Source organism: Kockiozyma suomiensis (assembly GCF_038497685.1).
Source record: "Kockiozyma suomiensis strain NRRL Y-17356 unplaced genomic scaffold V2V93scaffold_7, whole genome shotgun sequence".
In the NCBI taxonomy this organism is placed as follows: Eukaryota; Fungi; Ascomycota; class Lipomycetes; order Lipomycetales; family Lipomycetaceae; genus Kockiozyma; species Kockiozyma suomiensis.
Genome location: NW_027117670.1, coordinates 599321 through 623982, shown reverse-complemented (window position 1 = coordinate 623982; position 24662 = coordinate 599321). Strand labels below are relative to the sequence as shown.

Genomic DNA, 24662 nt, shown 5'->3' with positions numbered 1-24662 from the left:
GTTTCACGGTGTTCTGAGGTCGCTGTCTGGGTTCTTTTTTTTTTTTTTTTTACAAATATCTGTCGCGGTTTTTTTGTAGGCGGTAACAAAGAGCAATATGCCTGATTGCTAGCTATAAAGGAGTTTTAGTTGGTATTCGTTGATAATGACTCATCTCTTTCACCTCTACCGTTTCACATTTTTGTATAGGCTGGCACAAATGAGTAGATACCTAACGGTCAATATTACAAATACAGTAGAATTATCTATATATAACGATTCCAAAAACCGCCCTTCCACCAAAATCCGTGTATTAATTATGCACATGCAGTAATCACCATAACAAAATCATTTGCATCATTACTCATTACTATCCATCGGGCTTGTATCTCCAATCGGCTCTGACGCGATTTCCGTCTCTACTGGGGCTTCTTGCGCTGCAACAGGTTCGATTGGCTCGAATTTTTGCAGCTCACTTTGCTTGTCTTCAGCGGGTTCAATATCGGACAAGAAGACAGGATTTTTTTCAGCGGCGAGATCTGTTGTCTCTACTCTCTCTTCGGAAGTCGCGCGCGACATAGAAGTCGACGAAGAATCAGCAGTTTCAGAACTTGCTTCTTCACTTTTTTCCTTCGCATTCCGCAATGCCTGAGCTTTCCTTGCAGCGGCTCTTCGTCGTGCAGCACGCGCATCCCCGGCTTGTGGGCCGGCTGCGCGTAATTTCGCAAGCAAATTATCCATCACTGCATTGTCACCTTCTTTTCTCGGAGATCCTGTAGAGGCAGAAGCTAATTCTTCCGATTTCTTTTGCTGCTCAAGCATTTGCTTCTTTCGCTGCTCGTACGCTCTTGAGTCATCTTCTCTAATCAGATTTTCTTTTTTAGCTTTCTGGTAATCATTTATAAAATTATAGAATTTCAAAAAGAAGCTCTGTCGCGACGCAGTATCCTTAGGATCTTCACCAAAGAACTTGAGAACGTCATCGAAAGTTAAGATAGTATTTTGCAAATGCTCTTGCAAGTAGTCTCGTTTTGTTCTAGCTTCTGGAAGGAATGGTAAGACTACCGCCAATACTCGGTCTTCAGGATGGAAAATCGATCGGTCTGAAAGGTTGCCGAAGTCGACTGAATCTTGCACATTCTTGACGGACTGAATAAACTGCCGACAATCAGACTGCACTTGCTCGACCGATACTGTATTGATAGCGTTAGACCAGTCACAATTATCAACATATAGTAATAATACTCACATTTAGAAACCGAAATTACATCCTTCAAATCATCAATAAAGCCATCCAAATTCTCAAACGAGGTTCGCACAATTTTCTCGACGTAATGTAGGAATGTCATCGTATTACCCTCGTCCTTAGTAAATGCAAGTCTTTGCAAAGAACTCAACTTAAATCCTGTGGCTTGTTTTGTAGCACCATTCATATAATTTCCCACCGCAAGAATGATATCAAACAGATCTCGCAATCTTGTAGAATTTTTGATCGCCTCGCTAGCACTGTCAATAAGCTTCAACTTCTGCATAAGCTCATCGTATTCATGCTCAAAAGTCTGTCTGAGCACTAGAGCACGCATCCGAGACTTCCAGTATATTTGTAAATTGAAACACAGCTCGAGATATATCTGATCGGCACGCGACAATTCTGACGGATCCTTCTCAGGAGACCGACTAACTACTAAATTCGACCAGGCAGTCGAATAAGGAAGTAAATTGCGCGACTATAACTAAAGTCAGCTTTCCGCACATGTCGTACTCGATATAAATATAAAACATACCACAGAATCAGGTATTCTAACTAAATCTTCTTTGTTTAAAAATTCCAGCACATTCGTATTCTTGAGAGCTTCCTTATCGCATTTGAGAATTTTCATCACGAGCTCCTCCACCGACAGATTCGCAAAGGCATGAAGATTGATCTCAAATTGTTGCGCCAGATCTCGAGAGATAAAGCTTTTCTTTTCTTCAATTCCTTTCTTGCGTCCGCCAGCTCCAATCTTTTTGGCCTCTTTAGCCGCAAAGATTCGCTCAACCTCATCGAAAATCCCCTTATTTTGCAAAACATTATAAATACCAGCTCTAACGCTCTTGCGATTCACCTTCACTCTAGCAGTCTTGGATTCTTCTGGAGCTTCAGCTTCGTCACCTGTGGTTTCGGTTTCAGTCTCATCATCATCATCATCTTCTTCTTCTTCGTCATCAACTGCCCAAACAGTATATTCAACAGCATCTAATTTCTCCCAATGCATGGGTTTGATTTTCTTACGTGGCACAGGCGCAGGCGCAGCTTTCGGTGTGGTTGGCAGCTTCAGAGCCGAAGATGCAAGGGAAGGTGGTGGAAGGGGCGGTGCATTAGGAATAGGCATGCCTGGAGGAGGAGGAGGTGGTGGTGGTGGTGGTGGCGGCGCTCCGTTGAACATTGCGGGAAGGGGAGGCGGTGGTGGTGGGGGTGGAGCACCACTAAGCGTATCAGAAAGTGGAGGAGGAGGAGGAGGAGGCGGTGGAGGAGCGTTATTACCAAATGTGAGATTCGCTGGAAGTGGAGGTGGCGGTGGAGGAGGTGGAGCGGATACTTCAGAAGTCACTGGAGTATTGGGCTTGTCAAATATCAGATTGTTCGGCAAAGGAGGTGGTGAAGGAGCAACCGGGCCTTGAGAAATCCCAAGCGAATTCGGAAACGACGGGGCGGATGGAGGAAGGGCAGATGAAATATCAGCACTAGTTAAAGAGGCTGGATAAGCAAGCCCTGTTGTCTCATTCGGCACGGAAGTGCCTGCCTTGGCACCTACCAAAGCTGCAACCTTCTGACTAGCAGCGATTACACCACTCACAGTCTGATCGGTTCGCGTTGACAACGTAGACATCGGCGATGTATCTGGTTCTGGGGAACTCAACAGCATCTGGTGAGTCTGAAGAGCACCCTTTGTACGATTGATGCGTGTAGGTGTGTGAATAGGCGATGCCTCTCCCTGGTTTCCAGACAAAGATGGTGACTGAGGGTAGGATAGTACTGGTGAGCCGGTTTCAATAACTGTAGTCGCTCGGTTAGACTTGTCTGGCGACCCATTCATAAAGGTCAGGCGATCGTGTGGAGCAACTGAAATAGTCTGCGACGTGATCCCGTTCGCGTCAGACACTGTCGGATGTAACGTTTGAATATCGGCAGCAGAAGAAATAGAAGTGTACGGTGTGCCGGTCATAGTTGTGCCTGACTGGAGAGAGCTAATCGAGGAAGAAATACTGCGTCGCTTGATAGCCGAATTCCGTCTTAAATTCCTCGACCCCGACGGAGTTTGCGCGCCTTCACTGGACATTACTTCGCCACCATTACCAGCTGATATAATCGGAACGCTAGCTCCTCTAGCTTGACCATTCTTCGCGGCTTCAGCCATTGCTACTTGCTGTAGTAATCCATTAGGCGCACCAATAATAGGAAGTGCACGAGGCCCCATCCTTTTGACACTTCCACTTGGGCTTAAGCTCTGAGCAGGCTCTTGCAGCTTCAAATTCATCTCACGCAGTTCACGCAACTTCGGCTGTATTTCAGTCGGAACATCCCACAGTTTGCTTTGATTTTTGACTTCAGATTCCCGGGCAGCCATCTGCTCTTCCAATTTTCGCACAACACTCCTCTTTGCTTCAGCGCTAATTGGATCATAATTGGGACCATTGGCGGGTTGACTCGAAATCAATCCAGACTCTTGGAGTTGTAAATACAGTTCCCTAATTTCAACTTCTGAAGTTTGCAAATGATTCATATGAGACCTTGACAATTCCTCGAGCTCGCGACGAAGTGCATTGTTGGTGCGCCGCTGCAGCTTTATGATCTCACCTTGTTCAGCGACCTCTTTTTTGAGTTTAGCAACCATGCCATCAGCGCCCATGTCGACCTGAGCACGCATCTCTTCGCGCTCAGCTATCGCTTGCTCGGCTCGTTTGTCTGCTTCAATAGCATCCAAAAATGCGCGACGTGCTTGCTCGTCTGAATACATTTTACTCATTATATCATGAACAGTGAATTGCAATGTTGAGCGAAGATCGCGATCCGGAAGTATACGGTCCATAGCAACATATGATAAAATGCCGTCAATCAGCTTAAAGGCGTGCGCATTATCTTCGGGCTTAGCATCTCTAACTAGCAATAGATGCTGCATTGCAGATACGAAGAAGTCTTCGGACGCGGTGCCGCGAACGCGTGCCCAAATATCCTCCGCGATTTCTACCGGATCATCAAGATCACGAATTTCCTCTTCTTGTTGCTGCTCCATCAAGTCCTCATAATCTAGCGCAGCAGCATCTTCGTATTGCTGAATTTGTTCATTAACAAGATCATAGTTGAATTGTTGCATTTCACGCGTGATTCGTGGAAGACCGGCAGCTTTAAGCTGTGCCCTTACATGCACGCGAATTTTTATTTCTTCCGAGCCCTGTGCTAATATATTCACTAATAATATTGTTGCAAGACTGTACTCCATCAATAAATTTTCAGAACCAACCCCTGCCGAGCGTAGCTCTTCGCTGGCACCAACTAGCGAACCCCATTTTCCTCGCCCGCTAAGTGTAGACTCAACGGTATGGAGCCAGACATCAAATCGACCTTGCTCGTTCAAGTGAGCTTTAAGCTGATCAAAAGCGTTGATTACTTGCGTGTGTCCGTATGGGCGCGCCCAATGGGCCAAGAATGTGAGAATATCTGTGACAAGTCGTCTAGTTGACAGACGGGGAGATACAATAGAGCCGATCAATGCCGGTATACATTTGGTTGAACGTAGAGCTTCATCGGCAGCATACTCGAGATTTAGTAAAGCTTTGAGACACTTTACCAAATCATATTCACGCTCGATACTTTCCTCAGACTGGCGATTGTATCGTTGGTTGATGTGTGAGATTACTGTGCATAGAGCAAGCTGGCCTTGTGCTGCACAGAACGCCTTAACCCAAGCTATCGGCTCAGTGCGAAGACAAACCCAAAGGTTCCCAAGTTGCTTGGACGTGACTGTCATATCCATAATCTTGCGCACATACCACTCTGGCGTGCTTTCGTCATCTTTGGTAGAGTTCCTGCGGCGCTGATTCTGATATTCTGTAAGAGCGTCCTGGTGAATCAGCATCCACTTTTTAGAAGTTGGGTAGCTGAGCATCTGCTGACGAGCTTGTTGAGGAAGGGACTTAAAATCTCGCTTATTCTGCAAAAGAGTTAGTTGCAGCTCTCGTAATATAGAAATAGATAGCTAAAGGCGACATACCATTAGTTCTTGAAACATGCGATCAATGGCGGCATCATTCTTTGGCCGCTCAAAAGCGAAATCCGAAACGTTTGACATCATTGACGCTGTCGAATATCTCGCAGTAGACGACGATCCTCTGGAGGTCCTTGGCCGTACGCTGTAAATACTTTGACCATCATCGTCAGCATATACGCTTGCACGGTTACTCATATCATGACTAGCTCGCCCTTGAGAAGAAGGCTGACTGGCCGTAGATCGTGCCGAGGTAACACTGATTGAATGCATCAAGTTACCAGTGCGAGGAATACTAGATGCCCGATAGTCATCACCTTGGTCAACAGACCGTATGCTGGAGCGCCCGGTAGAAGTTCTGCTGAGATCGTGCAAGTGTGGATTTGAAGGCGAATAAATTCCTTCGGCCAAAGATGCTTTCTGTTCGGCAGCAATCAGAGGTCGCTTGCTGCCTCCATTACTGCTACTCGCACTATTGCTGCTGCTAGTACCAGACTTTGCATTTCTTCGTTTGGACGAAAATATTGAGCTTGAGGAGGAGTTCGTACGCGGGAGAACCGGAGCGGGCGTCGGCGACGGCGAGTGCGAAGGCATCGCTACTTTCTGTGTCTCCTCACCGCGACCGTCAGTACCCTTCTGAATTTTTCTAAGCTTTATCAGCTCTTTTTCCGTCTGATATCTTACGTTGTTTGGGACAAAAGACAAAGAGAGCTCTTTCGAAATGCCGGCTAGATGAGTGGTGACGGATATCAATGAACGTTCGTTTCCGCTATAATTGATCAATACAGCACCCGCCTACTCTACCCCTCGCCTAAATAAGGGGTGAATCACGTGAGATACAATATAATGATTATGGCTAATCTTAGTGGGCAATTCGCCGAAAATGTCACTCACTGGCGCGCGTGTTCGTCAACAAATAGATCGCGCTCGACAGAATCAGGTCGACTAAACTTGCGCAGTATATAAACATGAATCACTGGCTCGCATCCAAAGGTCCATTCTACGACGCCGTATTTTTGGCGCCAGAGCGGCGGTCAGACGCGTTTCTGATAGCTAATGAAGCGCGCTCGGCAAGCGCTGTTACCGCAGACTGGGACAAGGTTACTTCGTGGATGTCGCCTAAAGCATTACTTCATCCTCCTCCAAGCGGTCTACCGATTGCTGTGAAAAGGCTCGAGAAGATGAAGCTCTTGGATAGACTGCTGGATTGGTATATTGGTTAGTTTGTGTGTCTCAACGGTGTTGAAGATCGGGGCTAATTATGTTAGATGTTGTTCGTTCTCATTTTGTCATGCACGCTCTACCGACTGCCAAAAGCCATTTCAAGAGTCCGGAGGTGCTATTACAGCCTACGATACTAGCAGAAACTATGAAGAGAGTTCTATCGACCTTATGCGATGCCTTCAACCATTATTGTTATCCGTTAAAGTACATCTTCCCGGAGCACTCACCTAGCCGTTCGCGGTTTGCTCACTCGCTGAACGCGATGACTGAGATTGCCTTATCTGACTATGAATTTCAAATAGTCTCTCTTATGATGATTGATTACCACTTGTCAAAGTGCGGGAAGCCATCACCCTTGGACGAAGACGATGAGAGAGAAAAAGTAATGCAAGACGACTACGAATCTCAACGATTAGAGTTTTTGAATGAGCTTCGAGAGAAAGTTGAGATTCTAGGCATTCAAGACTTGATTGAACGTGTGGTTGCAAAAGTTTATCACTCATTTATTCAATACTACGTGAGCGAGCAGTATTCCATGAGATTAGAGCGCGAAGAAGATGAACCACCTGCGCTGATGGAGCTGAAAGAGGTAATCTACGGGCCAATCGCACGGGCAGTTAAGGTTCTTGTTAGAGACGATGGAACAATTTGTGAGCGCATGTATGAGCTCGCGTCAGAGTGTCTGGCTAGGCTTCGAATAGGAGAGATGTTTAGTATTGTGGTGGGGTTCCCAGATTCGATACCAGGACTAGAGGACCTGAGATCATGCATGAAGACCCAGGAACATAGATCTCAGCTTGTCGCATCGTTCCAGACGTCATGTCAGCAGCGCTTACTTCACAGTGGCGTCAACACAGCAGATGTCATAACTTTCTACATTTCGACAATCAAAGTGTTCCGGCTACTTGATCCTCGAGGAGTACTGCTAGACAAGGTATCACGGCCAATCCGTAGATATCTGCGTGAACGTGATGATACAGTCAAGTGCATAGTCAATGGCATGCTGGAGGTGGATGATCCAAATACTGGCGACTTATCCGAACTAGGAAAAGAATTAGCCAATGTATCGGGTAAGGCTGATGATAGCAATGATGACGATTACATGGATCTGAACTGGGTACCTGATCCAGTAGACGCGGCACCTGATTTCCGAAACCAACGCACTTCAGACTTTGTGGGCGCATTTTTATCTTTATATGATAATAAAGAAGTGTTTGTAAAGGAGATCGTTGTCGTGATTGCAAATAGACTGCTCGACCTCAAGAATTATGAGATTGATAGAGAAGTAATGCATCTTGAGCTCCTTAAATTGAGATTTGGAGAGTCGGAGTTGCATAGTTGCGACGTTATGGTGAAGGATATTGCTGAAAGTAAACGCGTTGATTTGAATGTGCATGACAGAGCACTACTTGCTCCAGGAGTGATACCGGTTAATGGGAAGCTGCATGCCAGCATGCTCTCACGATTCTTCTGGCCCACATTCAAGAATGACGATTTAGCAGCACCAGCAGAAATTGAGGATCAGATGGAGCGCTATGCAGCAAAATTCTCAACCCTCAAGTCGGGGCGAAAACTAACGTGGTTAAAGCGACTAGGTAGTGTAGATGTCAGTCTAGAGCTGGAAGATCGAGCATTAAAATTTTGTGTGTCGCCTGACCAGGCAAGCATGATCTATTTGTTTCAGAGCAGCGGTATGTTTAATGGGCGGAAAGTGCTTTGGATTGCACGGGCTTTGCCGCTAACTATGTCAAATAACAGGTTCATATACTGTCTCTGACTTAATGCAAAGATTACGCGTTGACGAGGCGTCCGTACGCCGAGCCGCGCTGTTTTGGGTCAAGAACGGCGTGTTGAAAGAAGATGGGAACTCGTATGTGCTGCTTGAGCGCGCGGAAGAGAGCACCAAGAAAGGTGAGCATGGGCTTGCACTTTTTCTCGAGCTGAAAAGCACTAACAATCTACAGTTCTCATGGACGACACCGCCCGTTCGTCGGTGCAGACCGCAGAAGAAAAGGCTACGGAGGAGATGCGCGTGTACTGGTCTTACATTGTTGGCATGCTGACTAATCTTCAATCGTTGCCGATAGATCGGATCCAGTCGTTCTTGAAAATGCTAATTCCCAAGGAACTCGGATACTCGCGCAGTACGGACGAACTCCGTGACTTTCTTGCGGCCATGATTGCGGAGGAGCGTCTCGAGCTTGTGGCTGGCGCGTACCGACTACGCAAGTAGGCGCTGACATAATAAATTGTGGCTGTGGATAGAGCGCCACGTAGCACCGCCACGGGTTTTGAGCGTCAGGCCACACTCAAAGACGGCCTCCTCGCTTTTGCTCTTGCCTCCGTTTCATTACAGACGAGTGCAAAGCGCATCCGCTACCTGTATTTACCACGCTGACTCCTCCTCAGCATCCGACCGCTCTGCTATGCCGTCTTCGCAGGTCCAGGACAGGCGGCAGCACATCGTCATTGTCGGTGAGTGCCGTCCTTTGTTGTGTGGAGTTGCCTCGCGTCAATTTCATTCTCTCGCACTCTTTGCGATGCTAATAGTTTACCAGGTGCCGGAATTGTAGGCGTCTGTACCGCCTACTATATCACCCGCCATCCCAACTTCTCGCCTAAAACCCATCGCATCACCATTCTCGAGTCCACACGTCCAGCCTCTGGTGCATCCGGTAAGGCCGGCGGCCTTCTAGCACTTTGGGCGTTTCCTTCTCAGCTTGTTCCGCTTTCTTTCAGACTTCATGAGGAGCTTGCTGATGAATACAACGGCGAGGACGAGTGGGCATATCGTCGTCTTCAGACCGTCTCGCTCGAAGGCAACCTTTCCAAGTCGGCGCGAGTATCAAAAAAGAAGCCGGCGAACCTTGAACTCCCTGAAGACCTAGATTGGGTTCGCGAAGATGTACTCGAATCGTGGTCGTCATTGTCGGGCAAGGACTCGACTGCCCAAGTACATCCGTATAAGTTTACAATGTTCATGCTCCGACGAGCGCAGGAATGCGGTGCCGTGCAACTCGTGATGGGCAAAGCTACAAAAATCACATATTCCAATAAAGGTAATGCTGTTGAATCTGTTGTGTACACTCCAGCTGGTACCGCAGCCTCGGCAGCCTCGGCGGCCTCAGTGGGTGTGGCATCGTCGGCCGACTCGGTGTCATCCGTTTCGACCGCTTCCTCAGATTCGCAATCGAAGGTGCTTCGCGGAGACAAGATCATTATTACTGTAGGCCCGTGGACTTCGCGTTTGCTGCCAACATGTCCCGTTTCGGGTTTGCGTGCCCATTCCATCACAATAACTCCCTCTCGACCAGTCTCGGCCTATGCTCTATTTACTGAGTTAAAACTGGCCAAAGGTAAATACATCTCTCCCGAAATATACGCGCGAAAGGACGAAGTGTATATTTGCGGCGAAGGTGATAACTATGTGGAAGTTCCGGAAACTACGGACGATGTCGAGGTTCTCAAGGAGCGCTGTGATGAGCTTGTGAAGTACGCTGGGATCATCTCAAAAGAGCTGCTTGGTGGTAAGATAACACGAAGGCAAGCGTGCTATCTCCCTGTTGTCGATGTGCCTTCTACATCTGGGCCTCTAATCGGGCCTACAAACACTCAGAATCTCTACGTTGCATCGGGACACAGCTGTTGGGGTATTAACAATGCCCCGGGAACTGGCAAGGTGATGGCCGAGATATTGCTCGAGGGCGAGGCGAAAAGCGCCGATATTTCATCATTAGACCCGAGACGATACTTCGTCAGCGGTCCGTTGCCTGGAGAGTAATGGCGACATCTATCAATCTGAATTGTATATGAACTAATTCATCAAGCTTCTCGCTGATTTCGAGGAGTTCTGTTTCTCACCCCATCTTAGTGAATCTTTGAAGATCGATTTGTTGCGGGTAGCTGTAAAATCTTGGGAATTTTTTTTATAACCGGTGTTTTTTCCTTTTCCATTCGGCTGTTATTGTTTGTTGATTAGTTCCGGCAATATTAGTTTTGCTTCTATTTATGCTGCATGGTTTTCCAGTCTCAATTTTCTTTTAAATGTCTATATTCTAAATAAATTTTTTAAAAATTATGTGTCTTCTGTATGGAAGGTTGTATCGTCGCTGAATAGAGTATAAAGGGTTGAGAGCGGCGCTGCAGGAACAGCCGACAAACTACGTCAGAGTGGACTGATCCTGGTTTCAGCCGCGTAATCACGTAATTACACGTGACTCACGTGACTATATGCATATAGTCACGTGACCGAGATTGAAAAGGGACCTTTGCGACCACAGCAAGCCAGTGAAGGATACATATCAAATAGCTGCCATGGCATCCACAACACCGCCTTCTTCAGGATCCGCTCAATTTACTCTCTTTGATGCGGATATTACTATGGCGCCTAAACCATTTCGAAATCCAAGCCATAAGACTCCAACACGGCGAATCAAAAACTCAAAGCAGATCGTCTCGGACGAAATAAAGCGTATCCAATCGCTTCCCGATGAAGCAAGAACAGCGGCCTTAGTCGATACACCAACTTATATGAATGTGGAGGCTCCGCCATCAGTTGTACCGCGTAAATGGTGGTGCGATATTACTGGTCTTAAAGCGCCATATAGGATGCCAGGCAATGGAATGCGGTATCATAATAAAGAGATATATGAGGTAATAAAGCATCTTCCGCCTGGTGTGGATCAGCAGTATCTACAATTGAGAAGCGCCAATGTTGTGTTGCGATAGCTGTCTTGCTTTTCGTTTTTTTTTATTCTGGCATTAGAAGGAGTTTTGGGTAATTGCGATAATAAGTATTTTGTCAAGCCGTAGGTAGTATGTATCTGCGGTGTACGAAGAGGATGCGCACTGAATTGACAGTGCACGGTTGCTTACATATTCAATAGAGAGAGATTCACATTAAACAGAATGCTAGACTATACTACATCATGCTGTTGCGACAACTTTTTCGGGCTCTTTCGCAACATCCATCCGTTTCTTGATTTCTTCACCCAAAGACTCCCACTCCTTCAGCCCACTTAGCGGCTTCCAAAACACCATCGCATCTTCCAAAGGATTTGCTGTGTTTTCGAGATTCTTTCCCAAAGGATCATCATCCTTTTCGGAAACTTTCTCAATCTCAAGCTTCTTATTTTCCTTTGCACGATCGCGTTTCATCTTCTTAATCACTCTCTTTCTTTCCTCTTCGCTAAGGCCTTCTAACTCCGCTGCTGCTCGCGCAGACTTGGGTGTATCATACAACGAAATATACATTTTGATAGCATCTTCGGCTCCGCGTGTGTAGAACGACCAACTGTGTAACGAGTCTTCCCATTTGAGCAGGTCAATATATGTCCGAACAGTTCCTTGTCTAGTAGCATACTGATGAAAGTCAAATTGATCATTCCACCAATCATCCACTATTTTCTTCACCGAATGAAAGCGTTTCAAAGCCAATCCAATCTTTCCTTGACGGGCAAACATTTCACCCTGTTCAGTAATGAACCAGAGGCACTGCATCTCATGCAAATCACCAACTCCCTTTCCTGGTCCATCATTCTATAATCCATTTAGTTAGCTTGTGAATCTCATCCAGAAAATACTCAAACTTTCTACCTTTGTAAATAAACTGATAGTATTTACAGCCTGCTCATTCTTATTCGCTAACAGATAATATTTACCCGCTTTGGAATTAACAAACCTATCCTGTAGATCAAGTTCACGGCCCTGATTCATCGTCTCACACGCGGCTTGCAAATCACCGCTTCGCTTTTGAATCTTTGCTTTGACCATATAAGCCTCCACTAATGTTGGCGTGTGCTCAATTGCCTTCTCGATATATTGCGTGGCCTTGGTTTGATCACCTATCTTGGAATAGTGCTGAGCTAGATATAACACAGTCCACAGATATGTACTGGGCGTATTTTCAGAAGTTCCATTGGTAGTTCCATTGCCGTTAGAAGGGGATCCGTTTGAAGAATCAGCAATGACGGTGCTTAAATATTTCAATACAAAGTCTTCAATCGCTTTCACTTTGACCTCGTTGGCGTAGTGAGGCTTCATATTCACGTAGGCCGAAGGTACTCCGCGCGACAGCAATCCAGTCAGATAGTCACTCATTGCCGCCTGAAATTCATCTCCTTCAAGAAAGTACAGAGGTGTCGATTTTGCAACATCGCTGCGCTTGAACTTTTTTGCAAGTTCATTATAGAGCACTTTGCGTCTAGGTATGTTATCAGTAACACCAGTCGCTTTCTCCAAGCCGACGAAATACTCCTTTGAGTCGGGGTTTCGGTTAATAAGTTTTCTGTACACCTTGGCGGCATCCTCTAATCGGCCGAGCTCTAATAAGTATTTGGCGCGGTACTCTAGTACACAGAGTTTGTCAAGTACAAACGCAGAAATCTTTTCTAGATCATCAAGAGCACGTTGAATATCTCCACGCTGATAAATAACCCAGTTCTTGAATAACAGTAACTCAGAGTGTTCAGTATCGTCAGGCTTGGCAGGTTCAGTCATTGCGTCTTCATATTTCTGAAGAATGCTTTCCGCTAAATCGTAATTCGCCATCATACCGTATCCGACTGCCAGTGCGGTCCAATTCTGGCGAATTTCAGGGCGCTGAGAGAGAATCTGTTTACGAGAGGTCTAAAAACTTGTTAGCTGGTGACTTGCAATGATCCGCCAACTGATGCTTGCATGACGTACGACAAATCCATCAAAATTTCGCATTTGCATTTGTAGCAAAGAAAGATCTCTTAGAATATTTCCATTTCCGGGATCGAATTTCAGGGCTCGCATATAGCATTTCGCAGCCTCGTCAAAGTTCTTTTCCGTCCGGTGAAATAATCCGTAAACGTGCCAGCAAATAAAACTCGAAATATCGTTTTTTAATCCCAACTTGATAAGTTCATGACCTTCCGATCTTTGATCAAGAAATGTCAAAATCAGACCTTTCATCGCTAGAGTCTCGCCATGTTCGGGATACTTCTTCAGAATCGTGTCGGCTACCTTGATTGCTTTCTTGTACTGATGCGTCTCATATAATTTGAGAACCTGTCGGAAACTAGCAGCCTCCTTGGGCGCCAAATAGCGCTGTTTAGGCACTTGCCGAGCTGACATTGGATTCTTTCAGTGTTACTTTGCGGATGTATATCTAGACTAAGTGAGGATAATCACCACCAATTAGCTCAAATCTGCACAATGGTAGAATTCGCAATGAAAAAAGAACTTACCAGAAAAAAAAAAAAAACCGTCTCCGACCGCCCAACTAAAGAGATCGAGTTCGTTTATGTTAAATTGAAATGTAAAAAGTAAATTACGATGTTTCTGTTCTACAGAGTAACTTTTTTATTGACCTCTTTCGCTCTTGAGAAGTCTAAAACCACTTAAAAGGGGGTTTTAATAGTTTTTCTCCCTAATTGGTAACTGCATCGCCAATACAACTAATAAGCTAATGCTATCCTATCCTGACAGCATTGTTGTATTCTTCTATTAATACACCAGAAATCGCAACTTCATCATCGAAAATATAGCAAAGCAGCACCACACAAACTGCTCTAGTAATCAATATTCAACATTCACAGAGCGTCAATTTCCTTCAAAATGGTGCCCAAATTCAAATGTCTATCCCCTTCATCTTGCCCATCTGCAAGCTTCATCAACCAGCTGAAATCGCTCTGCAATCCCAGCGGAATAAATTTTCCATCATTAGTTGTCTCAAGCAATTTCTTTACTTGCGATGTATGCTCAAAGTTCTTGGCAGCAACCTCGGCTTCATCTACAATCTTACGGTCAATGCCACACATTGATGCTACGTGCATACCAAATGACCCGGGTGAGATGCCGTTCTCAAGCCTGTACAAGAACGTAACTTTGCGTTCGTTTTCGTCTACCAGAATTGCCATACGCTTAGGTTCCACCTCCGGGTGGCCTGTAAAGCTAGCTGAAAGCGTTCCGTAATGACTACATCATTTCCTGTTAGGCTAATTTACTGAAGCAGATCATTAATAAAAATACGTACGTTGCAAAGAATCCCAAGCTCCCAATATGAGTTGCGATATGGTATAACACCGACTCCGCAATTGCAAAACCATCCGAACTACTTCCTCCACGCCCCAACTCATCAAGAACAAGTAACGACCGGTTAGTAGCCTGTGAAAGCATCTTCTTGGTTTCAGATAGTTCAACGTAGAATGTACTTTGTCCGGCAAAAATATTGTCGTTGGCTCCAAGACGAGTCATGATTCGGTCTACAGGAGTCATACGAGCAGATTCAGCGGGGACATAGCATCCGATCTGGGCCATGATCACAGCAACACAGGTCTATTTTTTGTCAGCAAAAGCATATGACTTGGTAAAAGATATCACTCACCATTCTTAAAACTGTAGACTTTCCGGCTGCGTTAGCTCCAGTCAGGAGAGTGATATTAGGTTGTTCGCCTCCCAGACCGATATTGTTGGGAATAAAATCGTGACTATTGCAAAATCAGTACCCAAAAATTGCTCCTGAGTAAAAAAAATCATACTCATTTGAATAACATGGATGTCTCAGCTCTGAGAAATCCAAAACACTCCGCTCACTATCCACAAACTGTGGACGACAAGAAGGCGATCCCAAAGACACTGAAGTTTTAGCCAATGACAACAGGCAGTCCATACTAGACACCAATTTCGTAGCTTTTAACCAAGTTTTGTAATATTTATCAAACCTGGCATACAGCCGTGTCTGCATTTCACTCACAATGTTCTTGTGAGTCTCACGCGCTTCCAGCATTTCACGCACAAGAGTCCGCACCTCAGGCGACCAGAACCGCTTCATCTTTTGTGTGCCGCCTAATTGCTGCCATGTCTTTGGTATTGCTGATGCCACGCGCGCCGGAACTTCAATCAAGAAGATCTCTTTGCCGCTGTCCTTAAAAACAATCTCTTGCGACCTAAACTGTCGTCGATAGCTGCGCAGCAAGGTCATTAATTCTTCCTCAATTCTGTTCATATTATCCTGTGAGTTGTCGAAATCTTCCTCGACTCCGCGCTCAGGAACTATCAGACCTTCACTTTTAGCTTTTTTCCGATCAAACGAGTCGCGCCACATCGACAAACATTCATCCATATCAGGAACGGTCTCAATTAACTTGTCAATTAAACCGGTTAACTCAAATTCAGTACGCAGTGTCACAAGTAATTCATAAATTTGCTCGAAGGCTTCAATGACACGGAGAAAATCTGATACTTTGCATTTATCAGCATGGATACGTGATACGAGACGCTCAAGATCAGGTAGAGAAGATAATCCTTTCTCGAGGACGCTTTGCAGCTCGTAGTTACTGTTCAGAGTATCAACCGCGTCAAGACGTGCGTTGATTAGATTGACGTCTTGCAAAGGATGGCAAAGCCAATTACGCAACTGACGTTTTCCGAATGGCGTGATACATCTGTTCAACAACCGGAAGAGGGTACCTTGGTCTCCTCCATCAAACGAGTTTGCAAAAATTTCCAGATTCTGCAACGATTGTCCGTCAAGAACCAGTGAGCTGGACACACGAACGGGGTCGTATTTTGTGAAATTTCTCAGAGACACCAATTCCTTGTCGATTCGCAAATGCTTCAAGTACCAAAGAAGACCGCCAAGGGCAGATAAAGCAAGCGGTTGCTCTTCGATATTTTGCAGAATATCCGGCCATTGACTGCGATCGTCAATGTTCTCGGCCGGAAAATATCCTCCATGGTAAAGTTCTTCTAACGCAATATCGTCGGCCCAAAACTCAACACGTGGCTTAATGTGGTTCCAAATTGTGCCCGGAGACGTATTATTCTTTATGATACGAAATGCCAAAGGCGAAATGACGCCTTTTTCTAGAATCAGTTCTTTGGGCCGGAGCTGAGCAATAACTGTTTGGAAAGTGTTATAATCAACGTCATCGACAAACTGATTTAGGCTGAAGGCTCCGGTAGCAGTGTCTACATAGCAAACACCAAAAGCAGGCATCCCATCCTCAGACATTGCTTCCTTGATTGCAACACAAAAAGTAGACATCTCATCCATTAGCATGGTCTCATCAACAAGGGTGCCACCAGTAAGTACGCAGCTCAATTCGCGTCTTATAATCTTCTCTTCCTTCTTGCCCCCCTTTTCTCGCATCTCTTTGCCAAGCATAGTCTCAGTCTGAACTACTTTGGCAACTTTATGTCCTTTGGCAATGAATGCTGCTGCCCAATAGTCAAATGACATCTCAGGCACACCTGCAAGACGCATATTTGCACGACCGCCGCCAGCAATCTTCAAATCAAATTCTCCGTGAGCTATATCGGCGTCGCGCTCATACAGCTCATAAAATTTTCCCTTCTTGAAGAATACGACAGTGTCAAACATTTTAGATTTAACTTCCTAAAAAAGCAAATTATAATTAGCAGGCACAATTTTCATTACCCCAGAAGAAAAACACATACCCAATACTGAGTCTCAAATGCAGTGAATTTCGCCCATGCGGACTTAGGTATATAAAGTGTGCGCGGATCATACTCCGGGTGATCAACGGGATGCCCATCTGCGTCCTTGACATCGACTAACCAAGCATAGCGTTCCTCATTTTCCTTTTCAAACGATTTCTTTTCTGTAACTTTAGATGCTGAAAGAGGGGACAATTTCCTCTGAGGTGTAGATGCAGATGAAGTCTCGCGTTTGATAGAACTCGCTGACGCTCCAAACTTGGATTGTAAAGCAGAGCCTGTTTTAGCTGGAATGGTCGGTTTGGGAGTTACGTCGGCTCTCTTTGCCGCCTCAGCCTTAGGTGACGATTTATTTTGCTTCTTCTTCTTAGGCTTGGGTTCTTCATTTTCGTCAAAATCGTCCTCGACAATGAAATCATCCATGGAGTCATATTCATCCATGCCCACATCAGACACATCTATATAAACGTCTCAGCATTTACCTCGTAAAATAGAATACACAAAGACAATCACTCTTACTGTCAGAAGGATTATCTTCAGACTTTTCTGGGAGAACAAATTCGTCTTCCGAGTCGTCGGCTGCATCAATCTTAGCGCGTTTATTTTCTGATTTACTTAATTAGCCCATGTATAATTTTTGTTCGACAGTTTGTCAAAACTTACTCTCATTTCTTGACGTACTAGCATCGATTTCATCATCCTCATCCGAAAGCTCAGAATAGTGAACGCGTGATTTGGTCTAATGATATTTTAGTTTTGGCGCGTCGCAACCAATACAGCTTTGAAAGATAACATACCCTTCTTGAAGGAGTCCCTAAAGAAACTTGGCTACTGCTTTGCTCTTGATCTCTCTCAAGTTCAGGACTACTATTATTCACGGACGGCGTATCCGGCGAAGGAAACGCGTCTGTCGCGCGCCGGTCGATCTTCCTGACTGTAGTCTCCTCCAACACAGGATCACTGTCAAGTCTAGCCTCAACAATGGTCCTCTTTGGTTGTGATTCAGATTGCTTTTGACTGAGCGGTGAAGAATTTGCACTGGACCCTCCTGCTTTGGGCTTTCCAAAAAAACTTGCTAAAGTCTTTTGCTTCTTGGCTGATGAAGCCAGTGTCGATTCGGCTTTAGCTGCCGGTGCCATCACGTAATGCAATGAGAAACTTGGTTATCTGGTATATTCAAAGAACGGATAATCTTAAAGGGAATGAATACGCGTGGGAGAGTCGGAAACTATTATAATGATAGCAAGCACCGCGCAGACAGACGCGTCAAGGAAGAAGAATGTGAATCAGGTTAAAGACGGGAGTTTAGACACGCGCGACCAAATGGCGCGCGAGATAAAGTTTCGACGCGCTCAAACCTCATTCATTAACCCATTTCTGTTTCTAACAATTTCCAAAGAGTTTATATGTACACCTTATGTATTGTTGGATATTTCAGTCTAGTTTGTTCCAGAGGACGATAATATTCTATCTAATTCATCTTCTGAGTGCTCTAGCACCGCGACGCGTCTTCTCCCTTATCCCCCTTACCCAGCTTAGCAGGCATAAACCTCACTTTGATCACTATATTCAGATGTATATTTTTTGGTCTATGTACATTCATTACTATAAGCCTTCAAAGCCCACCTCCCAAAAGAGGGAAATATGCAAAGATATTTGCGCATGCCACCTCACCATCTCACCTAAGTAGTGTTCGCAGCACCTACTTCAGAGCAATCAACTGCATGTTCGCTTTCCCCAGTCTAAGAAGTAACAGCTTGTTATCAATTAATAACTCGGGCGTAACATTAGCTTTTATATCGTTGATTCTGGTTAACTGAGGTCCAGCATAAACGCCTCCACCAAGAACCAGATCTCTAATTGCTTCTGCAAACAAGTTAGAATCAATAAACAAGGTAAAAAAAGAGCAGGATAACATACTTCCCGAACGAATGTCGACGAGTTTGATTACTTGGGTCAATTTCTGTTCTAATATCTCATTTGCATGCAAAAATTTTAGCTGTGAGTCTCCTTTAAATGCATTGATAATGGCATCAGCAGAAAAATCAACGCGTTCATTTGGCGTAGCAAACAGGATCTTTGATTGTATCTTAGCTCGGTCTCCTGCACCGATACCATGAATCATATCAGTGACCTCTTTGGCTAGAGCATGTTGACCAAATCTTAAAGACTCATCTTGCCCATGACTCTTTACGACTTGTTCAATGTCATTTAGTGGCATCAATGTCAGAATCTTGAGATATTTTTCCACATCAGCATCAGGAAGTCTGACAAAGTATTGATAGAGCGCAAACGGACTGGTAAGTTCTGCGTCCAGCCATACGGCATTTCCAGCAGACTTGCCTAATTTCTCTCCTGTGGCAGTTGTGAGTAACGGTGTTGTTACACCATACGTAGGCACTTTTGCCAGACCTCGTGCAAACTGTAGCCGCGACGTAAGGTCAACTCCGGACACAATATTTCCATACTGATCACTTCCGCCGATTTGAACGCGACAACCATGAGAATTATACAAATGGAAGAAATCGTATGCTTGCATCGCCTGATAGGTGAACTCGTTAAACCCAATGCCTGCCTCCGAGGAAATTCGGCTTTGGACACTCTGTCGCTTCAGCATTTCCTGCACGCGAAGATGTCGGCCAACTAGGTCCATAAATCCCAAAAACGTCATATTTTTCCACCAATACACATTATTAGTCATAATTAGCTGTCCAATATTTGTGAACCCCTTTGATTTTGCGTATGCAATTGCATTTTCCAGAATATGCTTCATTTGGAGTGAGATGTGCTCTTCGTTACTCAATCGAATGCCGTCATCCATCTTTGTGCGCTCGGTAGTTCGGCCTGATGGATCGCCTACTTCGACAGTCGCGCCGCCAACCTGACAATATATAAATACAATGTTCCATAGAAATAGTTAATCAAAGCATACCAAACCGATCATGTTATGTCCCCGAATTCCAAAATGTATCATCCCTAATAACGGTACCAAATTCCCTACATGAAGGGATTTGGCCGTAGGGTCGGCTCCGCAATATACTGTGGTTTTTAATCCGTCCTGAAGCTCATTTGCTAAATTCTGTCCACTATTTTCTTCCCCAATTAGTCAGGTTATTTATTATTATCTCATAAAACAAATCGCGCATACTCTGTCACTTCTTTTAATAGTCCACGTCGAGTGATATGCTCGATGATGTTTAGCGATGGGTCAACTTCGGCATTCTTCTGGTGCACTGGTGTCAAGATATGAAATAAGCGACGACCACAGAAATCTGATATGTATACTTCTGGGGACCTGGTCTTAAATTTCGAATATCTTAGTCTTATCCGCATGATGGTGCTTGCGAATAGAAGGTAAACACACTTCGAAGAAATTACAACTCGCGTAGTTTATTTTAGGGTAACAATACACGGATAACTATAGAGAGTTTATAATACTGTCGATTTCAGACTCTGCGTCCAAATTAACACTATGAACGTCCAATACAAATTACTATTCTATAATGCTATATATCCCCAATCTCTACCATTGCCCCACTACAATAACTTGTTTCACCCAAAATGCACAATACCCTCTACTCGGAAATTACACTACGGATTGCTTAAGCAGCACTGCCGCCAGACCGATTGCCTCCGCCAACCAAGCCAGCCAGTTCAAGCAATGCCCTACTTTCTTCAATGTCCTTCGACAGATTCACGTTTTTTCTCCTCATCGCCTCGTTCTCCTCCCATGCCCATAATTTTGCTTGCTCGCGTAATACATCATCAGCACCAACCCCCCAAACTTCCAACTCTGTAATGGCAAATCGATCTTCAAAATCAGCACTATTTCGGATTTGGGAACTTTGGAATGTCTCTGACCCAACGTTTCGGAAAACGCCATATTCAAAAGATGGCTCAAGTGTGAGCGATACATCCCCGAAAGCATACTGTGGCAAACCATTATTTTGATGAGTATTTTGCTTTGGCGGGAGATTTCCAAATCCGATACCGAGCGTTTTGGAGAAGTAAACGTAGTTCTCGTTATATGAGCGCGCCTTGAATACATCCTGTAGAGGCTCTAATTGAAACAGTGCAGTCGAATTGTCCCCAAAGCATGCTGCATAAATAAAGTGTTAGAGTAATCGAACACAAAAAGGTGATATTAGAACACGTACTCTTATTGGAGTTTTTCCAAGGCGTATTGATAACAGCGCCAAAAACCAACTCTCCATTATGCTGCTTCACCATAGCGCAACTATTCGAATATCTAACTGGCGGAATCTGATCAAGAAAAGCCCGATCGCGCGCGCCTCGCCCGTTCGGATCCATCATGTATCCCTGAATTAGTATGATAGTAGGCGCGTTCCATTTGAATACTTTCTGTTCAAAAGAACCCATACTGAATCCAGCCTCGGAACCTGCATATAGCTTTCGAAGACCACCATATAACTGGAAACTATTGGTATTCATAAATGTCGCTAATTGTCCAATCATACCCGCATTCATCAGCTTCGTCGGCTCGGGTAATCGTGGACGTAAATGAGCCGGTAATTCCTTCCGCTCCTCTCCAAACTCGTCAAGCTCTTCAAGACCATCGTGATCATTCATGAAAGTGTATGGATGATTCACGGGTGGCCCGGCGAGGATTTCATTTTCATCATGGATTGATGGTGGTTTAGGCGTATCCGGCGCTGTTCGGCGATTAAATAAGAAATGCTCAAAGAGTACGCCAAATCCATCAAACGCAAACGGCATAACCGACTTTACGACGTTAAAAAATCGCGAGTAGCTTATACCGTGAGTCTGTAGATATTCAGCATCCTGACAATCTTTAAGTGTCCATTGAGGAGAGAATGAGCGAGTCATGGTTTTGGCAATACGCTTGTATTTGGAGAGCATCGGCTCTTCAAAATGTGCCACGTAAGTGCTCAGTGACTCTTGTGCTTGTAGAGGTGCAATAGCCATTAAAAGTATAAAAAGATGATAAAGAGATGTAGGCGAGACTTTTAATTCGTCAATATTGATGCCGTCGTATGATTTTATTAGATCTAAATCAAACCAGCTATCGATTTCGTCCAGGTTTGCAGCTAGTATTTCGTCGTCAGCGGAGTTGATGGAGGCGGATGAACCGTCAAGTGGTCTCTTCTCCTTGTCTGATTTTAAAAGATTATCTGTGAATTTGTCAAACTGTGCAAATTTTTTATCCCAAAATCCCGTTTTCTCATCAACTTCAGGCGCGTTATCAGAAGACGATGGCTCGTGAGTTTCTTTCTCAGCTGGCAATTCATCTGTTGCACTCGCTACTTTTTCTCTGTGCTCGGTATCAATTCTCATAGCATGCTCATATTGCGCAATCGAGCAAAAAAGTAATTTCATGAAATCATAATCTCCAGTAAGTATCTTTTTGTAACGGCCGGTAAAGAGTACGACGACCTTAACCATATTTTCAAAGGTAAGCGTCGTCGGCATTGTCTGAGAAAAGGCAATAGGCATATCACGAGGGCGAATAAATGGAAACAGACATAGGTAGTGAACCATTGAGTAAAGGATTCGAGAAGATTCAGATACCGAGTCGGGAATTTCGAGAAAACCGATACTGTAAAGTAGTTAGTATACTGCTGTTGAGTAGGCAAAAGAGAAGTCGTCATACAAGCTCTCTAGAGTCCAGTAATATTTACTATCAACTACTTTTGCGTTTCGTCGAAAGACATCCTAAGATTTAATATCAGTCAGCACTATATTAATGGACAACAGCATTGATACAGACCTTAAAAGCCCACAGCTCGATTCCATTGAATTGCTGACCGCATTTATTGGCAAACCGTGAAGAAACCTCCTGAGCAGTAAACTTTGTCAAGTTTGCTTCATTGCTATTAAGCTGGCCCATATTTGAAATCTCGCTAAATTACCAGGTAGTGGTAGAGCAAAAAGAAGAGAAGAAAATGACGGTTGAGCAGTGCCAATGTAATATGACGTCGCTATTAGTTTTAGGCACACTGCTAATCAGTCTATCGATCGACCAGTATACTATTCCTTATCGTTTGGAAACCTCGTTCAAAAACCGTTCACAGCAGCCAATGCAAGCCTGTCTTCATCAATGTCCTATTACAGCCTAAAATGTCGAGAAATATAGCGCAATATAAAAGGACTTGTGCTGTTCTTGACCGGTGTGCGTATAGCGCGCCTGCCGATAAAGAACTAGCCCTACACACACGAGGCCCTTCACAAAGCAGAAAGTATAATTATATAAACATTCGAGTTAACTGACATCAATACAAGAGTGACAGGGAACTATGGATCATGCCGCGATTAGCCGCCCAGAGATCTACAGAAGCTCGATAGCACGCGAATGGAATGAGGTGCGATAAATTTGGCGACTATTGAAGTTAAAAGTTGAGAGTACTACTAAAATGATGATATTAATAGCATTACCTTCATTCACCAGTAATGCTTTTTTATAATCGAAGATTAGAATACAAATTACAATATTTTTCTACTCTGTAAGAGCCGCTATTCGATGTTGCTGTCGCGCATCTTCGCCATTTTTGTCCACTACTATCCTTGATTTCGGTGCCGAATCGACGCCAGCAGGTTCGATATCATCAGCGGTAACCTGGACTATAATTGTGTCTTCTAGATACTGCAAATAATCCAGACCGACTTCTCCTTCGGGTTCATCCGACGCAGGAGATCGCTTGAGATTGGTCTGCTGCTGCAGTTTTTGTGCAGATTGATATCGATCGCGAATGGCGGAGCGCAAGTCCTTGCCGCCGTTGAGCTTCAAAAAGAGTTCATGGATAGCCTGGTCCTGGTCGTACTCATCTTCCATGACGTGCGGTGGAATGTCTTTTTGGATTGTTTCGCGGACGGCCTCCATATCGACGATAGGTGAAGAAAGATCGGGCACGCCTGGCTCTGGCTTGACTATGTCGCTTCTTAAGTTAGAACCAGCGGCCACAGGAGCCATGACAGGCGGGCTTATTTTTGAACCGGCGGTGTACTTTAGTGAGAGTGCATCGAGCTTGAGCTTTGCCTCTGCCTCTGCAGCGGCAGCATTCTTGCAAGCCTCAGATGCTGTTCTAGAGCTTGCGTGCACTTCGTCAATCTTCTCCTGCTTGGCCCTGCGGTAGCTTGAAAGTGTGTTCATTTGGGCTTCTGGAGGTAGCCGAGAGACGGCGGCAATATACGGTTTTGGACTGCAGGGAACGACGAGGAAAAAGAGGATACACAGAGAGAGGGTCATTGCAGCGATGCGCAGAGAGCGCGTCCAGTGGCGGCGGTGGACTGCGGATGTCATGATGAAGCGGTATTTCAAGAACAAGAGAGAGAGAAGAAATAAAAGAGACGAGGCAGGAGAGGGTATTAGAGCAAGACGAGGGTAGGATAAGCGTGATCTGAGACACTGACCCTTGTCCTCCAAACAAAAAAAAGTCTTTATGATGCTGGCTACGTCGGAGTACCTGCATCTGTACAAAGTTCGGTACGATGAGGAGATAAATAGGCATGACTTTTGAGCACGCAAGTCAAGCAATATCAGGAAGCAGCACCAGTACCAGCAGCCCACAATCACACAGTCCTATTCTAGACTGGATATGCGATGCTGCAGCGGTGTCGCGTGGTGTCGAGGTGTAGTATCGGGTAGCGTATGATGAAGATCGCTGCCAGACAAGACGAGCACTTCCTTGGTGGCACGTGCTCGCCAAAATAAAGATAATCTAGTATTATTATGGGTGCGCGATCGAAGAGGTGTTAAACCTTAAATTTGATGCATTTGGCCGAGAACTCGTGCACTTGCGGGGTTTG

General features: G+C 44.9%; 10 protein-coding genes across 10 annotated transcripts; 4 read left to right on the top strand and 6 right to left on the bottom strand.

The window, feature by feature from the left end:
- Nucleotides 1–50: 50 nt before the first annotated feature.
- V2V93DRAFT_397825 (uncharacterized protein) lies at nt 51–5393 on the bottom strand. Its single transcript, XM_066912545.1, has 6 exons — nt 5232–5393; nt 3084–5165; nt 2190–2582; nt 1767–2084; nt 1229–1706; nt 51–1172 (listed from the first exon to the last, which is right to left on the bottom strand). Exons 1-6 carry the CDS (start codon nt 5310–5312, stop codon nt 340–342), a joined length of 4185 nt encoding a protein of 1394 aa, XP_066765814.1. The 5' UTR covers nt 5313–5393; the 3' UTR covers nt 51–339.
- A 1013-nt stretch (nt 5394–6406) lies between these two features.
- Nucleotides 6407–8682, top strand: V2V93DRAFT_391354 (uncharacterized protein; the record flags this gene model as incomplete). Its single annotated transcript, XM_066912436.1, has 4 exons — nt 6407–6443; nt 6494–8140; nt 8208–8360; nt 8414–8682. 4 exons carry the CDS (start codon nt 6407–6409, stop codon nt 8680–8682), a joined length of 2106 nt encoding a protein of 701 aa, XP_066765813.1.
- A 193-nt stretch (nt 8683–8875) lies between these two features.
- On the top strand, nt 8876–10230 carry V2V93DRAFT_391353 (FAD dependent oxidoreductase; the record flags this gene model as incomplete). The annotated part of the gene is made up of 2 exons (XM_066912435.1): nt 8876–8924; nt 9008–10230. 2 exons carry the CDS (start codon nt 8876–8878, stop codon nt 10228–10230), a joined length of 1272 nt encoding a protein of 423 aa, XP_066765812.1.
- Nucleotides 10231–10613: 383 nt separating this feature from the next.
- On the top strand, nt 10614–11375 carry V2V93DRAFT_370050 (uncharacterized protein). The gene has a single exon (XM_066910173.1). It carries the CDS (start codon nt 10764–10766, stop codon nt 11175–11177), a length of 414 nt encoding a protein of 137 aa, XP_066765811.1. The 5' UTR covers nt 10614–10763; the 3' UTR covers nt 11178–11375.
- On the bottom strand, nt 11328–13779 carry V2V93DRAFT_370046 (NMDA receptor-regulated protein 1-domain-containing protein). Its single transcript, XM_066910172.1, has 4 exons — nt 13664–13779; nt 13137–13589; nt 12045–13076; nt 11328–11987 (listed from the first exon to the last, which is right to left on the bottom strand). The coding sequence occupies exons 2-4, from the start codon at nt 13548–13550 to the stop codon at nt 11376–11378; spliced, it is 2058 nt and encodes a 685-aa protein (XP_066765810.1). The 5' UTR covers nt 13551–13589; nt 13664–13779; the 3' UTR covers nt 11328–11375.
- V2V93DRAFT_370045 (muts domain V-domain-containing protein) lies at nt 13780–18142 on the bottom strand. The gene is made up of 8 exons (XM_066910171.1): nt 17675–18142; nt 17541–17616; nt 17397–17483; nt 16878–17335; nt 14957–16815; nt 14803–14905; nt 14452–14753; nt 13780–14393 (listed from the first exon to the last, which is right to left on the bottom strand). The coding sequence occupies exons 1-8, from the start codon at nt 18014–18016 to the stop codon at nt 14009–14011; spliced, it is 3612 nt and encodes a 1203-aa protein (XP_066765809.1). The 5' UTR covers nt 18017–18142; the 3' UTR covers nt 13780–14008.
- On the top strand, nt 18121–18590 carry V2V93DRAFT_370043 (uncharacterized protein; the record flags this gene model as incomplete). Its single annotated transcript, XM_066910170.1, has 1 exon — nt 18121–18590. A coding segment is annotated over exon 1 (269 nt), but the record flags the coding sequence as incomplete, so codon positions are not given.
- V2V93DRAFT_370042 (uncharacterized protein) lies at nt 18286–20231 on the bottom strand. The gene is made up of 4 exons (XM_066910169.1): nt 20026–20231; nt 19810–19963; nt 18798–19758; nt 18286–18743 (listed from the first exon to the last, which is right to left on the bottom strand). Exons 1-4 carry the CDS (start codon nt 20208–20210, stop codon nt 18580–18582), a joined length of 1464 nt encoding a protein of 487 aa, XP_066765807.1. The 5' UTR covers nt 20211–20231; the 3' UTR covers nt 18286–18579.
- A 9-nt stretch (nt 20232–20240) lies between these two features.
- On the bottom strand, nt 20241–23167 carry V2V93DRAFT_370039 (TLD-domain-containing protein). Its single transcript, XM_066910168.1, has 4 exons — nt 22627–23167; nt 22510–22571; nt 21035–22455; nt 20241–20976 (listed from the first exon to the last, which is right to left on the bottom strand). The coding sequence occupies exons 1-4, from the start codon at nt 22744–22746 to the stop codon at nt 20480–20482; spliced, it is 2100 nt and encodes a 699-aa protein (XP_066765806.1). The 5' UTR covers nt 22747–23167; the 3' UTR covers nt 20241–20479.
- An 85-nt stretch (nt 23168–23252) lies between these two features.
- V2V93DRAFT_370038 (uncharacterized protein) lies at nt 23253–24487 on the bottom strand. Its single transcript, XM_066910167.1, has one exon. It carries the CDS (start codon nt 24154–24156, stop codon nt 23353–23355), a length of 804 nt encoding a protein of 267 aa, XP_066765805.1. The 5' UTR covers nt 24157–24487; the 3' UTR covers nt 23253–23352.
- Between the last annotated feature and the right edge of the window lie 175 nt (nt 24488–24662).

Bases quoted from the DNA above. Each gene is read 5' to 3' on its own strand.
- V2V93DRAFT_397825 (XM_066912545.1), bottom strand. From the start codon at position 5,312: ATGATGTCAAACGTTTCGGATTTCGCTTTTGAGCGGCCAAAGAATGAT. The intron at 5,166-5,231 runs GTATGTCGCCTT...TTGCAGAATAAG, and splicing joins GCATGTTTCAAGAACTAATG to CGAGATTTTAAGTCCCTTCC. The intron at 2,085-2,189 runs GTTGATGACGAA...GCTAGAGTGAAG, and splicing joins TTGAATATACTGTTTGGGCA to GTGAATCGCAAGAGCGTTAG.
- V2V93DRAFT_370046 (XM_066910172.1), bottom strand. From the start codon at position 13,550: ATGTCAGCTCGGCAAGTGCCTAAACAGCGCTATTTGGCGCCCAAGGAG. The intron at 13,077-13,136 runs GTACGTCATGCA...ACAAGTTTTTAG, and splicing joins GAAATTTTGATGGATTTGTC to ACCTCTCGTAAACAGATTCT. The intron at 11,988-12,044 runs GTAGAAAGTTTG...AATGGATTATAG, and splicing joins CTATCAGTTTATTTACAAAG to AATGATGGACCAGGAAAGGG.
- V2V93DRAFT_370045 (XM_066910171.1), bottom strand. From the start codon at position 18,016: ATGGCACCGGCAGCTAAAGCCGAATCGACACTGGCTTCATCAGCCAAG. The intron at 17,484-17,540 runs GTAAGTTTTGAC...TAAGTAAATCAG, and splicing joins TAGTACGTCAAGAAATGAGA to AAAATAAACGCGCTAAGATT. The intron at 17,336-17,396 runs GTAAGAGTGATT...ACGTTTATATAG, and splicing joins TGAAGATAATCCTTCTGACA to ATGTGTCTGATGTGGGCATG.
- V2V93DRAFT_370038 (XM_066910167.1), bottom strand. From the start codon at position 24,156: ATGACATCCGCAGTCCACCGCCGCCACTGGACGCGCTCTCTGCGCATC.
- V2V93DRAFT_370050 (XM_066910173.1), top strand. From the start codon at position 10,764: ATGGCATCCACAACACCGCCTTCTTCAGGATCCGCTCAATTTACTCTC.
- V2V93DRAFT_370039 (XM_066910168.1), bottom strand. From the start codon at position 22,746: ATGGGCCAGCTTAATAGCAATGAAGCAAACTTGACAAAGTTTACTGCT. The intron at 22,572-22,626 runs GTCTGTATCAAT...ATTAAATCTTAG, and splicing joins TCGAGCTGTGGGCTTTTAAG to GATGTCTTTCGACGAAACGC. The intron at 20,977-21,034 runs GTACGTGTTCTA...TTATTTATGCAG, and splicing joins TTGGAAAAACTCCAATAAGA to CATGCTTTGGGGACAATTCG.
- V2V93DRAFT_370042 (XM_066910169.1), bottom strand. From the start codon at position 20,210: ATGCGGATAAGACTAAGATATTCGAAATTTAAGACCAGGTCCCCAGAA. The intron at 19,759-19,809 runs GTATGCTTTGAT...ATATATTGTCAG, and splicing joins GACATAACATGATCGGTTTG to GTTGGCGGCGCGACTGTCGA. The intron at 18,744-18,797 runs GTATGTTATCCT...ACTTGTTTGCAG, and splicing joins CGTCGACATTCGTTCGGGAA to AAGCAATTAGAGATCTGGTT.